Below are 14,065 nucleotides of genomic sequence, written 5' to 3' on the forward strand. Positions count from 1 at the left end.
GCTTCCATTCTTCGCGAATAGTTCAGAGAAGATTTGTTCCCATTTCGTACTCTGTCAGAGCGTTCCTGTGGCTTTAGTAGCCAAATTGTTCTTGGAGAGAAAGTTCTTAAGGCTTTTGTTCCCGTTTTGTTCTTTGCCAGAACCTTCCGAAGTTTTTGTTCCCTTCTTGTTCTCTTAAAAATGTTCCCGAAACTATTTGCCTCATTTTGTTCTCTTCGGGAATGTTTCCGTTGAGAACGTTCTCGACAGTTTTGTTCTCACTTTCGGTTTTGTGAAAACACCCCCGAAGGTCTTGTTCTCATTTCGGTTTGAGTTTTTAAGCGTTCTTGCGAGCAAAACTACGAGAATGACATTTAGTTTAGTTTTGTTCTTAAGTTATTAGAAAATCTGACCATGGTTGTATTCCATTTGTGGCAATTTGGTTGAAATAAAAGCTAACCTTTTTGTCGGAAGTGATAAGAGTCCAAAGTATTCGAATTCGAATGATGTCCCCCTAATTTTGATGAATCGAAAAAAACGTGAATACTGATTTCTGAAAAAAAAGTCCTACCCTTGGTGGCATCACAATGACGGAAACTAATGGCGATTTTGTTTCTATCGAAAAAAGTCTGCCTTTTGATTGCCCCTTTTTCTTTTTGTGTTCGATTCTAAATTAAAAGCAAATGGTGAGAAAATTGTGTGTTCGTTTCTTAAAATGTTACACTCTTGCAAGGCAAAAATGGGAAACATTCTCTGCCCTGTGAAGCTTTGTCAGGGGAGATGATTGCCCTGAAAATCAGATGGTTGTTTAAAACGACAATATTATGAAATGCGTGGGCTAGACAAGGACAAGAAGGCGAAAACATGCCTTTTTAGAGGGTTGATTGTAACATCAAACACATTTCGCACCGGAGAAGGGCAACATTTTTTGGAAGAAACGAAATCGCCAAAAGTACTAATCCAAGAGAGACTTTCTGCAAACTATCCGAATTTAACGTGGTCGTCTCTAAATTCAGAAAATTTATATTTTCGCCGCGGTCCTTGTGAACGTCAAAATGATTTGTTTGTTGTAAACAAGGCGAATTCATATTACAACAAACACATAATTTTGACATAGAGAGTACAAGCGACAAGTACTTATTGGCTGTCGGCTCTAAGCTGCCTCCGACTCGCTATTATTTTAAGCTGAGATGTACAATACATACAGTAAAGTTGAAAACCCATACAAATGTAGCTTTTCAGCTATAAATAAGTTTTATATGTAAATATGGATATTGGTGTGAACGCCAAACAATTTGGTACGGAATTTTAACTTAAAATTCCCTAGACACCGGATTTATGGTGCAGCAAGAGTCCTAAAGCAGGAGAAATAAATAGACGCCTGCCGAGAGGTTTGCATTACTTCAGATTAACCTCTTGTATTCATGCTAATGTGTGCAGTTTGTAACCCTTTTTGAGTGTTTCTAGTAACTTCTAGTTATTAAAGCTCAGTGGTGTTCAACAATGTTATATACATAGCTACACTACAATTTACTAACATACTCAGTTATGTGTAGTATTTTTTTCATTTTATACATATGTATGTACTTCTTAAAGCAAAAGTCAAAATATGTAACTAATCAAGTTAATTTACAAAAATAATTTTCAAATTTAAAAGTCCCAGTGTTACAGATACTGACATAATGCAAGACCGAGCAGGAGCAGAAATATGTTGATAAAAATGCAGCCAGCATCGCCACACAATTCGATTGAACTTTCCTGTTAAAGAAAATAAAATTTTTATAGCAGCGATTACAATTAAATTTTCGAAGAATTTATAGTAGGAGATCCGACAAAGGCACGACCTTCACCCAACTGTTTAATGGATGAAATCCACTTTGTATGAAATTCAACGTGTTAGGAAATATTTCGCGAGTGGGTTGGCTTAAACAATCCTGGCCAGGATATTTTTAATTAAAATTCAAAAATTATTATTATTTTTTTAATTTTGTACTCATTTGTTTAATGAACAAATTTGCAGACCAAAAAATTATCCATTGCAAATTCTTGCTGGAAAAATTTTAGCTAGCAAGAATTTACAATCACGAAAAACATATGATTGTGCCACATGGTTGCATTTTTGTCTATGATAATTTGAATAAATAAGTTCGTTAAATTTAAAAATTTATAAACACGAGTGATTTTTTTTATGAAAAAAGGAAGTAAATACTTGTTGATATAATAAATTTAGTTAATTCTAATGATTTGAACTTAACTCGTCTGAAAAAAATTGTATTCGCAATCGGAATGCAATTGCAACCAGAGTCGATTTAAGAATCCCGACGACAGCTAGTACGATAAAGAAATTGAAATGTATATTAAAGAAAGTCAGAACAACAAGAAATATACATGCATATCCTTTTTTTGTCCATGTGAAAGAATTTTAAAAATTCTATAAAAATTTATTATGTTTGAAATGCAACCGTGGTCACCAGCTGGCAGGGAAACTTGCAAATTCCTGCAAATTTGCGTTCGTCCAGAAATTTGCAAGTTTCTAAACATTGAGAGGGAATTTTTTCTTACTCTCTGATATTTTGAATGAACAAACCTATAGTTGACCGCGAAAATAAGTTTACACGTTTTTCTTCGCTGAAGTTTTTTTATGTGTCTTTTTTTTGCGGTCAACTTTTGAGCTCGCGCTTTTTTTTTCGCGGTCTAGTGACGATTGTACATATAAAATAATCGAAGGTATTGCTCATGAAAGTCATCAGGTCTGCACGGTTCCTTCGAGTATCAAAAATGAGATGTGAAATTAAAGAGCTTGGCCTTTGGATGTGAATTAACGTTTTATTTTTTGCAGTTAGAATTTTCTTATCGGTTCAGGATGATTTAAAATTAGAGAAACCGAACCATGCGTGACTTATCTCCACTCAGAAATGGCTGGACGGATTTAGATGAAATTTGACACACGGATCACTTATAACTGTGACTCACATTGGGATATTTTTTTTTTAGTTTTTTAAGAGGGGTTTTACCTTGTTTAAATCTTAAATTAAATATTGGCTTTATAATGCAATGCAGGTTCTCTAGTAAATAATATAGTATACGGGTAATAGAGAAAGAGAGAGAGTTGCGCGTGGGATTCACATATAACTTTTTTTTTTTTAATGGTGTTTTCGTTTCTCCCAAAAAAAATTTGCCATTTCCAAGAAAAGATAAGTCAGAGTTTTTTGCTTTAATGACGACGAAATGTACATACATATCTATAACATACGATGAACATTACTTACATTTATATGCTTGTTTATGCAACTAACTGGACGCACTCTTGAAAATTCACGATCATTCTTATAGCAGGCAAATGTTTGATTTGTATCCAGTGGATATTGAATTTTGATTGGATCCACGGTCATTTGTATCGATGTATCTCGTGGACATCGTTGATCGATTACCAATAAAATCAGATTACTATTCGGTATTGGCAGCACAACAAATGGCCGTTCACATGCATGAGCTGTCATATTGTAAACAACATTGTCCTTCTCATTGTACATGAGATATAAGTGGCGTTGCATATCGCACGATTTGAGCTGCGTCCGATGCAACGTCACCATGCGTAACCAATCCGTACTTTTCGAATTGCTCGGGTAGTCATTCATGTCGTCATCAATATAGGGATCCATAAATTCGGCAATGGCCGTATTAGTCAGTTGCACAATATACCACAACACTGTATGGAGCAGCCATTTGAGTGCACGTAAAAGGTGAAAGATAGGCTAAAAGAGCGTTGGAATGATACATGATTTCGAAATTATTCATATTTGCAATTGAAAAATGCGAGGAAACAAAATTTAGATTCACTCACCGATAATAAGCTATTCGATGCATTAATATCACTATCGGATTCAAAGCAAACCGCTTGATAGTCATATACAATGACGCGCTTAAAGACTTTCTCCTCCACCAAGCGTAACATAATACCGCCATTCATTTCGCCAAAGAACTTGCCTGTCTCTTGACGATATGGCGCGATGATAATAAAGCCATTATTATCGATAACGTAGCACTCACGATCCTCAACAGCACATCCCTAAAAAGGATCAATGGGTGTTAGATGTTCAGTTTACTAATTAGTGGTCGCGACAAATATGAGAAGTTAAGAAAAAATATATCTAATTCGTGAAACGCCCCATTGTACGTTTCGCAAACTTTTATCAAAAATGTATTAACTCAAAATTTCTCGTTTGGCAGAAAAGTCTATTTCTGAGCTCATGTTTATCATATCGGAAGCTAGTATTTACTTTGCTTTTGGCAACAAACTCCAATAAAATACAGCTTCTGCAGGTCGGAACATTTCTAGCACACATAAAAAAGGAAAATTTCTGAACTAATACATTTTTGAAGAACGTGTGTGTATAGCAAATTTAAATACTACGATTAATTCTAAGCAAAAATGGCGAAAAAACTATATACCAAAAATGACGTTTGACCCTCTCAATTTTAAAAAAGAAAAAGCAGTATATTTTATGAAGACAACACAAAATTGTTTAAATGAAAAATTAGTTTCGTTCAGAAAAAATTATAATACACTGCTTTTTCTTTTAAAAATTGGGAGGGTCAAACGTAATATTTGGTATCTATATAGTTTGTTCACCATTTTTGCTTAGAATCGAACGAAGAATTCAAATATGCCATACACTTTTTTCGAGCTAAATTACTCCGCCCTAATGCACATACATACTATACATTATACATACATACATAGCATATGATGCATAACTTACATTGCCAGTGATATTACGGAACAGTTTCTCCAGCGCGGAATGGTGGAACTGAAATCCTACAACGGCAGCTGGTGCAGATTTGCCGCCTTCTGTGTGGAAAACAGCATTGCTGGCAGTTACAGTGATTTCTTCTCCAAAATCTAGCAAAATAATGCAAAAATCCCAATCAGTTATTAATAGTTAATAGGCTTAATTTAAGTTACCTCCCGCATCAAATGGCACCGAATAAACGAAGCTGTCTTCATGCACAAAATGCTGATCCACCGCACGTTTGTACCACATCTCGTCTATAGCTCGTTTATTTTGTTCGCTAAATGCCTCGCTGCATCGGTAAAAGAAAAAAATAAAATAAAAAATAAGGTTCTATGTAAAACATCCTTTTTCTAAAAGTCTGGGTCCAGATGTACATACATATATGTATGTAATGATTCAAAGGAAGGCTGTCCGCCAAACGAAAAACACGGTTATTAGTATTGACGAACAAACAGTAAATATTAAGAACGAAAAAGGACAATTAAGGGGGCAGAACGACGAAACCGGTTTGTCTCCAAACCAGATTTGACAAGGGATGACAGAAAATCGTTCCAAAACACATCATACTCCTCCCCTGCGGAAAGACCAACCAAAATGAGATCGTTAAGTTCATTAAATATAAAGATGTAGCTGGGTTCGCCAAGAAATGTCAAGCCTGTTTTAAATAGTGGAACACAGTTATAAATCCGATTCTAGCACTCAAAGTCATACTTAACATAGCGCCTGTCGATATCGTTGATACTGACTCAAGATGGAGATATTCTAGTATTTTCGGAGGCTTCGAATTGATCACTGATAGCATGGATACCTTCGAAACCAGACTGGTACCAATGACCTCTTTTCACACTCACATCACCCATAGGAATGAGTATTCGAGAGGCCACATTTGGAAGGCGGCGCCGGTGAACTTTTACATGGATGGGTCAAAACTTGGCGGAAGGGATGGAAGGAGGATGTTTTGCAGAGAGCTCACCATCAACCTCAAATCCACCAGGCCTACAGATCCTAGTAGTGTATTCCAGGCAGAGGCACCAGTCATTAAAGAAGCAGTTGAAGGAAAGTAAGCATCTACCCTGAGAGTCAAGCGGCTATCAGGTAGGTAATTTCCTTTACGGACGTATAATAGCTTCTTTACGGACGTATAAAAGCTTCTTTACGGGCCATGTTCAGACTTTCGAACTTCTGCAGTGCCTTTCTGGTGGAAATTACTGCCATAAAGGAAGCCGTAGACTCACTGCTAAAGAGTTTGACGTCAGTTAGGAAGGTTAGCATATACTCTGGTAATCAGGCGGCCATCAGGGTCATGAACGCTATGACGGTGCACTCGAAATCGGTAAAGAAATGTCTGACCTCTCTATCAATCGAATCAAAGTGCCGCATCACAGTGAAATTTCGGTAAACTGCATGGCCGATTACCTGGCAAGGAAAGGCACCCTTGAAACGTTATCAACGGATAATGCAGCAACTGGGAACGCCTCTGGCCTCCTGCGGTTCACTCTTGGACGGTTGGGCTGCACACTAGGATATGAGCAATTTTCAGATTTTATTGGACTTGGGTGGACCGGAGGCGGTCAAAGGAGCTCCATATGCTTGCAAAGTCTCAGTTCTCGTTAATGGTGGGGGGCTCTGGCAGAACATTGTGCGATTGGTATGCACAAGGTAAGTCCAAGAATCTCAACTGATCCCTTTTGTCCCTTTTGGATCAGCTGTCAAGAGGACGATGATGTGGAATCATTCTCTCTCTCTATTAGACTCTCCAGCATTTGGGGGGCTAAGATGGAAATGCACAGTGTAAGGTAATTCAAGCCTAGCTTACACAAAACTAGGGTTGCCAGATATTTTGGCTAGAAAAGGTAATGGCCAAAGTAAATTAATTCTGCTCCGAATCGTTTCTGATCCGTCCTATTCTCCGGATTTGTCCTCCTGGAACTATTTCTAAATTTAATAAATAGGTTCATAACGTGGATAGATCAAGTAGGGGATATCAGGATAAACAATCAACAGTGACTAAGTTGGAAAATCATATTACTTGGAATCGAAGCTTTTTCTTTGTAATTTGGGGCACTTATCAGCTTGACCTCGTATTTCAAAGAACTTACCCAGCGCCAGCTTCTTCAGCCATATTTGAATGAAACTCCTGCCATCTTGTAAGACCACTATGTGTTGCCAAGAATGCCACAGTAATGCCAAATCGTTGTTTGAATTCATTTCTGCGAAATTGGAATTTATTAGAAATCTTTTTGGAATATGAAACTTAGAAAAGGATGATGAAAAAAAAAGTTGATTACATAAAAAGGTTTAGGTGTACATACTTAAAAAAAAATATAATTAAAACATATTTTTACAAATTTTCATGTAGTATAGTGTTACCTTGGCAACAAACCCATTAGAACGGCGATTGGGCTTGAAGCACTTGTGCTGATCCATGTTTATTTAAAAAAAATTTGTTTATAATCCAAGTGCGTTTAAATAAATAATTTAAGAATAGTTCAATTTAAATGAGGTGAAAGAAATATTTACAAAAAGCAACGTAGAAAGAAGAAGGAGAAATATTCGTTTTCGCAGAGAAAAGAAAGGCAGTAATTTAAGGGAACGATGTAAATATGCATATATGTAATATGTCTTTTGCGAGTTTAAAGTGTAACTTAATTATTTAGATTAAAGAAATAATATGTTATATTTGGTTTCAATTAGACTGGTTTTGGGTAAAATTTTTTTTTGCGCTACATTTTAGGTTATACTGATTGTCCAATGTGTAATATAAAAATCCGTTTCCAACACAAAGCAAATATAATAACTTTTTAGGATTACAGGCGTTTCGAAAACTTGGGAATAAGTCGGATGGTCTAAAACTGGGGTGCTGTACTTGGCTATGTAGAAACCGACGCTTTGTATTGGTAGAGAACCTGTGAATTGTCCTTTCACAATTTTGGTCGTTTTTCCTTATTATTTACGCAAGTATTTATAGGTAGTAATGTCGACGGTGATATCGGACCATTTTACCAATATTTTTCGATATTGTGATCCGTTTTTTATGTGGAACAGCAACCCTGATCTATAGAGTTGAAAATGGCAACTACATAAAGGGGCTTATAACACTAAAATAGCGCCTAAAGATAATAAATTCTGTGTCCCGAATTCCTTGATTTTGTTTATACGATAGAATGTATGGCTGTATTTGAAAACGATAACACATTTTGATCAAAAACTTCAATTGAATGACTTTCAAGCCGATTCTGAACAGAAACTCCCCGGGAGTTTTTCTCTTTTCCCTTTCCTCCTATCATGAATAAAAATTCCCAGAGAATTTTTTATTTTAAATGGCGCAGTTAAGCTGTCAAAAAAGTTACTCCCTAGGAGTTAATTATTGGAGGATTTCTTTCTCTGGAGAAACAAATTTCCGGACCACAAACTCCCCGGGAGTATTCAAAATTAGGCTGGTTATGTTACGCCACGTCCGAAAATTTGTGTAGTTACCTCAAAACGGAATTTTTTATTAGAAGTTACAACTAATAGGTTATCAGAAATGACTTTTAGGCAATAAAATGTATTTCTTTTATTTATATTTTTTAATTGTTTGAAATATGTATGCAGTGGTAACTGTTATTCGAACAGTACTGTACTGGTATATTGGAATTCAATATGTACATATGTATGACTTGTTAAAATCTCACTGCCAGTAAAACCAGTCTTGTTCAGTGAAATTATGCTTACCCTTTATCGTCCTTTGAATTAAAGCTTGTATTCTTCGAAAACCATTCGGTAACTCTCGCATCGAAGACAAGTGACTGCATAAGTTGACGATCACCTGCAACAAATACACAAATTGAATTTAGCTGTTGGCTAAGTTTTGTTTTTTATTTATGTTTTTAACAATAATCACAATATTCAATATAGAAGTACTCATTTTGCTGGGTGTGAGATTTAATTTTTTTTATTTTATTAATTAATAAAAGCTACTAGTAGAAGGTTTGGATATGCAAAAGTTATGCATTTTTTACGGGTTTAACAAATTTTATGGGTATATGATATGGTTTACTGCCAGGATACTGAGTACTTCTTCAAAAATATACGAGTATTTTTGGGGCTTGCTTTGCAAACATTCAATCGACGTTGGTGCAGATGTAAAAAAAGATGATTTTAGGAATGAATATATGTACTTATATGTATATGTAATTAATTACAAAATAAATATTAAATTATTAAAATTGATTTTAATGAATTTGCATTTGTGAAACATGCACAATACGTCAGCAAGTCCTCAGCTAACAATATATAAGTATGTGAGGTTTTCAAAAAATTTTCAATTTCAGTGATAGGCAAAATGTGGAAATTAATGCGGTGTGAAATAAAGCTAAAATAATGTTAAAAAAGTCAATGTTAACACTGGATATTTATTTAAAATTTTTATTATAAAACTTAAAATATTAAATTTCTTAATTGAAATAATGTTGAGAATACGAGTTTTTCAAATTCTAAACTTGTAAAATATTTTGTTAAAAATGCGAACGCGAATTAAAACTTTTCAAAATTAATTGAACGTGAAAGTGGTGTAAAAAAGGCTGCTCCTTCATTGGCGCTATAACCATTTAAGCAATATTGGGCGAGTTCAAGCTAAGTACCTCTTTACTAGATATTTCGTACTCAGTGGAGGGTGGAGAGGAAATGTTAACATTAAACGGTGAAAATGTTCTTCTTGCCAAAACGAACCAATTTAGAGTAGTAAAACTAGCGTGCAAATGAAAAAAATTACATTGATTATAAGATGGCGAAACGAAAATTCCTATTATCAAGTTTTTGTCGAAAAATTTAACAACTCGTAAGATTTGCTCAAATACATAGTATGTATGAGTTTTTCTTTTATCCATCGAAAGTTTTTTTTTTTAAATTACGCGATATTTGCTTCTCTTTGCAATTTTTCATTTGTTGTAATTTTTTTTTTTATTTACACTTACACTGGTTTATAATGTAAGTTAGGATAGGTTTAAATGTTTTAAGTCCATGATGTTACTACGCGGATTTTGACCCCTCCTAATTAAAGCCTCTTGTAAAGTCTGTGAAACTGGTTAATTACTGTCTTCTTAACTTTGTTAAGACACACATATTCTGAACTCAAGCATTTCTATCTCCACATTCGCACAGTACATTCTGCACGACTTTTGCGTGCCTCCGATAGCGATGTTATCTGTTATCAAAACTAAGGCTATAGATGCATTTCTTCTGCCCACAAGAGGAGTTCTGGCCACATGAGCCTTACTTTACTGCAGGTGTTTATTGAAGAGATAATGTCAGTGTTATAAGCTTGCTGCTATGTAGCAAACTTCATGCCTACCTTCTTCCTCACTCTGAGTTGCTTTCGAGCCGAGTAGCTCTAGCAATTTTAAAACTGCTCTCTCTCTCTGTACACACTCATTGCATCCGTAAAATTTTGATTGTTAGACACTAAAAATTCCTAACTACAATATGTAATCAACAACTTAAAACTTGGTAATGATTTCCTCTCTTTCTAGAAAAATGTATGCAAATCAAAATCTACGACTTCTTATAAATAAAAATATTCTACATAAATTAGGAAATAAACAATTTTTTTTTTTGATTAAGTATGTATGCTTAGTTAAAAGAAATGTTAGTAATATAGATGCAATCAACTGCTTAACTGAGTATTGTTAGTATAAATAAAATACTAGCATTGTGCTTTGGTGAGAATGCTTTTCGATGTGTGTTGATAAAACTTAGCAAATTAATATGAATGAGTGTTACAATCGTAAGTGCTTTTTAGTGAGTTTTACGATAACAAAAACGATTTATTTACTTATGTATACTATTTTATTACTTTGAATTTTTTAAATTACAATTGCAAAAATAAACACAATCGAAACTCGATTTTACTCACAATAGTAACTTTCTTTTTCGTTTATGGATGGTATGCGCCCGGTAGATGTGTTAGCTGTGGATTTGCATTTACATATATAAATTATGATCATTACGATAATATTTTTAAACGAAAGAGTTAACATGACATACAGACATACATACATACATACAAATGTATGTATGATTATGTTAAAAAGTGTTTAGTCTTTTCTGAAACTATCATTTTTCAATAAAATGCTATAAATGCTCATATGTATGTGTGAAAGTATGAAACATGTACACACACGTACATATGGAAGATATAAAATAACATCGAATTTCTCATGAAACAAAAACTTATATATGATACTAAACCCAACGTGGAAACCCATAAATAGTTTTAACCACGCACCGGAAATAACATAGGTCTACAAAAAAAACATATTTTGAGAAAAGCAAGGACGACGACATTTATATTTCTAAGACATGTTTAATACGTTGATTCCGGATATACCCTTGGTATTCCCGGAATGGTTCTTGTTTGCGAATTTTAGCAAGTTTTGCTACATTTCTGGTTGCTATATCGTCGCTACCATATCAAACTATCGAATGCTTTTTTCATTTTCGATACCTTGCGCTTGCATTTACAGTGATGCGAGTAAGAGTTCTAGTCTTATTAGAAGCAGAAAAAGGGTTGAATCCCACACTTTTGCTAATGACAACACCAGTTTTTACAACAGTTTTTTTGCTCTCCAGAAAAATATCCATTTTTACATTCGATAGTTTGACACGGTAGCGACGATATCTTCCATCACCATGGAACAAATTTATTTACGAAAGGAATATAGAAGCTTTGAACTCGCATTCATAAGAAAATTATGAGATGGCATACATTTGTTAACAGCTTCTACACCTCACACCGCATCACCTGGTGAAATATCCCGCGGTGATAGAAAATAAAACCTTCTTCATTAAAGCAACCGAAAATTCTACAAAATTCGCAAACAAAAAATATTTTATCTGAAAAAGGGCATGTATTAGAGATGGGCAGGGCACCAAATAATTAATCCCGATCCCGCCCATCCCGAAATTCAAATTTTTAAGGCCCGAATCCGCCCATCCCGACGTTTTTCAGAATTGTACCGCGGGTACCGAATTCTATCACTAAGAAAAATTCACATGTCTTTCAAATTAATTTTAATTAATAAAAAAAAAATTATGAATGATCTGGCATTTTCCGATTATATTGTTTTGCTTTCCTGTTCGTTTGCCTCCCAATAAAACTAATGGCCCAATTTTGTATGACGACTGATAGCCGATGGCCAACCATATACAAAAATTCGCATTACGTATGGCAACTGGCTACCGACCGCCGGCTACTGAGTCTAGTAGCGCATTTTTCTGTTTCCCGCTTGTGACGATTTTGTTGTTTGTCTACATAATTTGTTAAACGCATTGGAGCAAAGTTGCCAATTACTTCGAAATGTACATGTCAAAAAAAGTTAATTCGGTTGTTGTCTGCGTTTTTCTGTATACTGAGATTAATCGCTTTACATAATACAAAGTACGATACTGGTCGCCACAGCTACTAGACCAGCAACTAGACACCAGTTGCCATACATAATTGGGCCAATAAAAAAGTGCATATTCCACACATCGTTTTTAAGGAATATTTTCTGAATTCGCAGAGGTTGCGGTTATCGGGAGTGTCGGGAAAGGATTTGGGTCCCGTCCCGCCCGCAAAATTTTTACAGACATTCCCGATACCGCCCATCCTGGCCAGTTTGAAATCAGTATCGTGGGTCCCGCGTGTCCATATATCCCGCGCCCATCTCTAGATAGTATGCACATATATCCGGAATTAGCGACCTTAATGCAACCAAGAAAAATGAGTGGCGTCCTTACTTTTTTTTGCTGTAGACGCGTTTGAAAACATCACTATGAAGCAAACATTATACAATTAGATGAATTAAAGTACGTCTTATCACTATAGACAACTAATAAGATATTCTTGAATCAGCATAAAAACAGCAGACATCGCTTTTTTTAATCATGTAGTACTGGTTTCAAACCGAAAATACTGCAATTGACTTTCATGGATTTATAAGGAGCATTTTGCGATTTTAAGAACGATTCTACAATAGCTAATTAATTGCGCGTCAATAAAAAAGTTGGAAATTCCGGCAATTTACATATACAAATAATTTTCAATGGGGTGTACCACAATATTAGCCCAAACGCGATCTTAAATCGATTTGGAAATTAATATTATTTTAAAATTTTTTAATAACCTTTACAAAAAACATTTTATAACAAAATAAAAAATAAAAATGAAAAACCCATAATCGTTCTTAACTGAAAACTGAAACTGAGAAAACAAATTAAATCTAAACAATTTCGTAAAAAGCTAATAACAACTTATAACTTCTAAATTAATTCGACTTTCGAAAAGTTCTGAAATTGTTTTTTTTTTTTATCATTGTTAACCATAGGTAATTAATTCCACAAAAAAAATTCTACCTTCGAAAAAGTGGCGGCCCACTTCACAAATTTTTTCTCATAGTACTTTAATTCACCTGTAAGTGTTAAAGTAACTGACATGACTTTTTCCAAGTGGTTTTTGTGTCTAAATAATTTTTAGTTAGCCTGATATCTGAGGTGATATCTCCCCTCTCAGTACTTACAGAGACATTTCTTATATACAACAAATAAACCCAATGGCGATTATGAAATTCCCCAAACATTACGTCCCAACCCTCCTATACACTTAAAATGAGTCTAGGGTGGTGGCCAAACCGAGAGATAACTTTCGTCTTCTAAACATGGTGAAAATGATTCCTAAGCGAAAATTGATTTTAACCGCAAATTGATGACATAAAAAAAGTTTCACACAGGCTCTAGAATAGACCGACGGCAGTGTTGGTCTGGATCAACTCGTTAATTCGGAATTACCTCGGGAATTAACTGCATGCAGTTGATCCGGATTAAGTCCTATAGCTTATCCTCAAAATTAATGCACTCAGAAAAAAGTCAGCCAAATATATTTCTACCAACACATGATTTGGTAACTATAACCAAATAATGTGACTATAACTAAATCATGTGTTGAGAAAAACATATTTAGTTGAAGTAACTAAACTCTTTTCTCAGTGTGCGGATCAAGGGAACTTTCGATGACAAGACTGGCCAAAATGGCCAGCTTTTGTCTATTGCCCAAGTAAGCAAACAAAGCAGGCGGGTTTGGCATCAGCGGTAGTTGAGTGGTGACAGCTGAGTACTACAATTCCGAAGCACACAGGTCGAGCCTATGTTCCAGCGATTACTAATTTTTTTTTTATTTTTATTTTTTTAATTTCTTTATTTGATATTATATGTTTTATTTTACTTTACTTTATTTTATTTTATTTTATTTTATTTTATTTTATTTTATTTTATTT

The 14,065-nt window shown here is 34.7% G+C and overlaps 1 protein-coding gene across 2 annotated transcripts in view; it reads right to left on the reverse strand.

Annotated features, from left to right (window-relative positions):
- Positions 1-878: 878 nt before the first annotated feature.
- Positions 879-14,065, reverse strand: part of LOC118746060 (voltage-dependent calcium channel subunit alpha-2/delta-3-like) — a 35,391-nt gene continuing 22,204 nt past the window's right edge. The window contains exons 16-22 of one of the 2 annotated variants that reach the window (XM_036479799.1): positions 8,490-8,583; positions 6,875-6,985; positions 4,946-5,064; positions 4,743-4,882; positions 3,824-4,048; positions 3,249-3,734; positions 879-1,737 (exon numbers count right to left, since the gene is read on the reverse strand). In XM_036479799.1, the coding sequence (XP_036335692.1) occupies positions 1,645-1,737; positions 3,249-3,734; positions 3,824-4,048; positions 4,743-4,882; positions 4,946-5,064; positions 6,875-6,985; positions 8,490-8,583 (1,268 nt within the window). In that variant the 3' untranslated portion in view covers positions 879-1,644. The remainder of the gene's footprint in view (positions 1,738-3,248; positions 3,735-3,823; positions 4,049-4,742; positions 4,883-4,945; positions 5,065-6,874; positions 6,986-8,489; positions 8,584-14,065) is intronic. The other variant, XM_036479800.1, reaches the window with a different exon arrangement.

The sequence above is a fragment of the Rhagoletis pomonella genome, unplaced genomic scaffold (genome assembly GCF_013731165.1).
Source record: "Rhagoletis pomonella isolate Grant_MI unplaced genomic scaffold, Rhpom_1.0 Rhpom_scaffold_00010, whole genome shotgun sequence".
In the NCBI taxonomy this organism is placed as follows: domain Eukaryota; kingdom Metazoa; phylum Arthropoda; class Insecta; order Diptera; family Tephritidae; genus Rhagoletis; species Rhagoletis pomonella.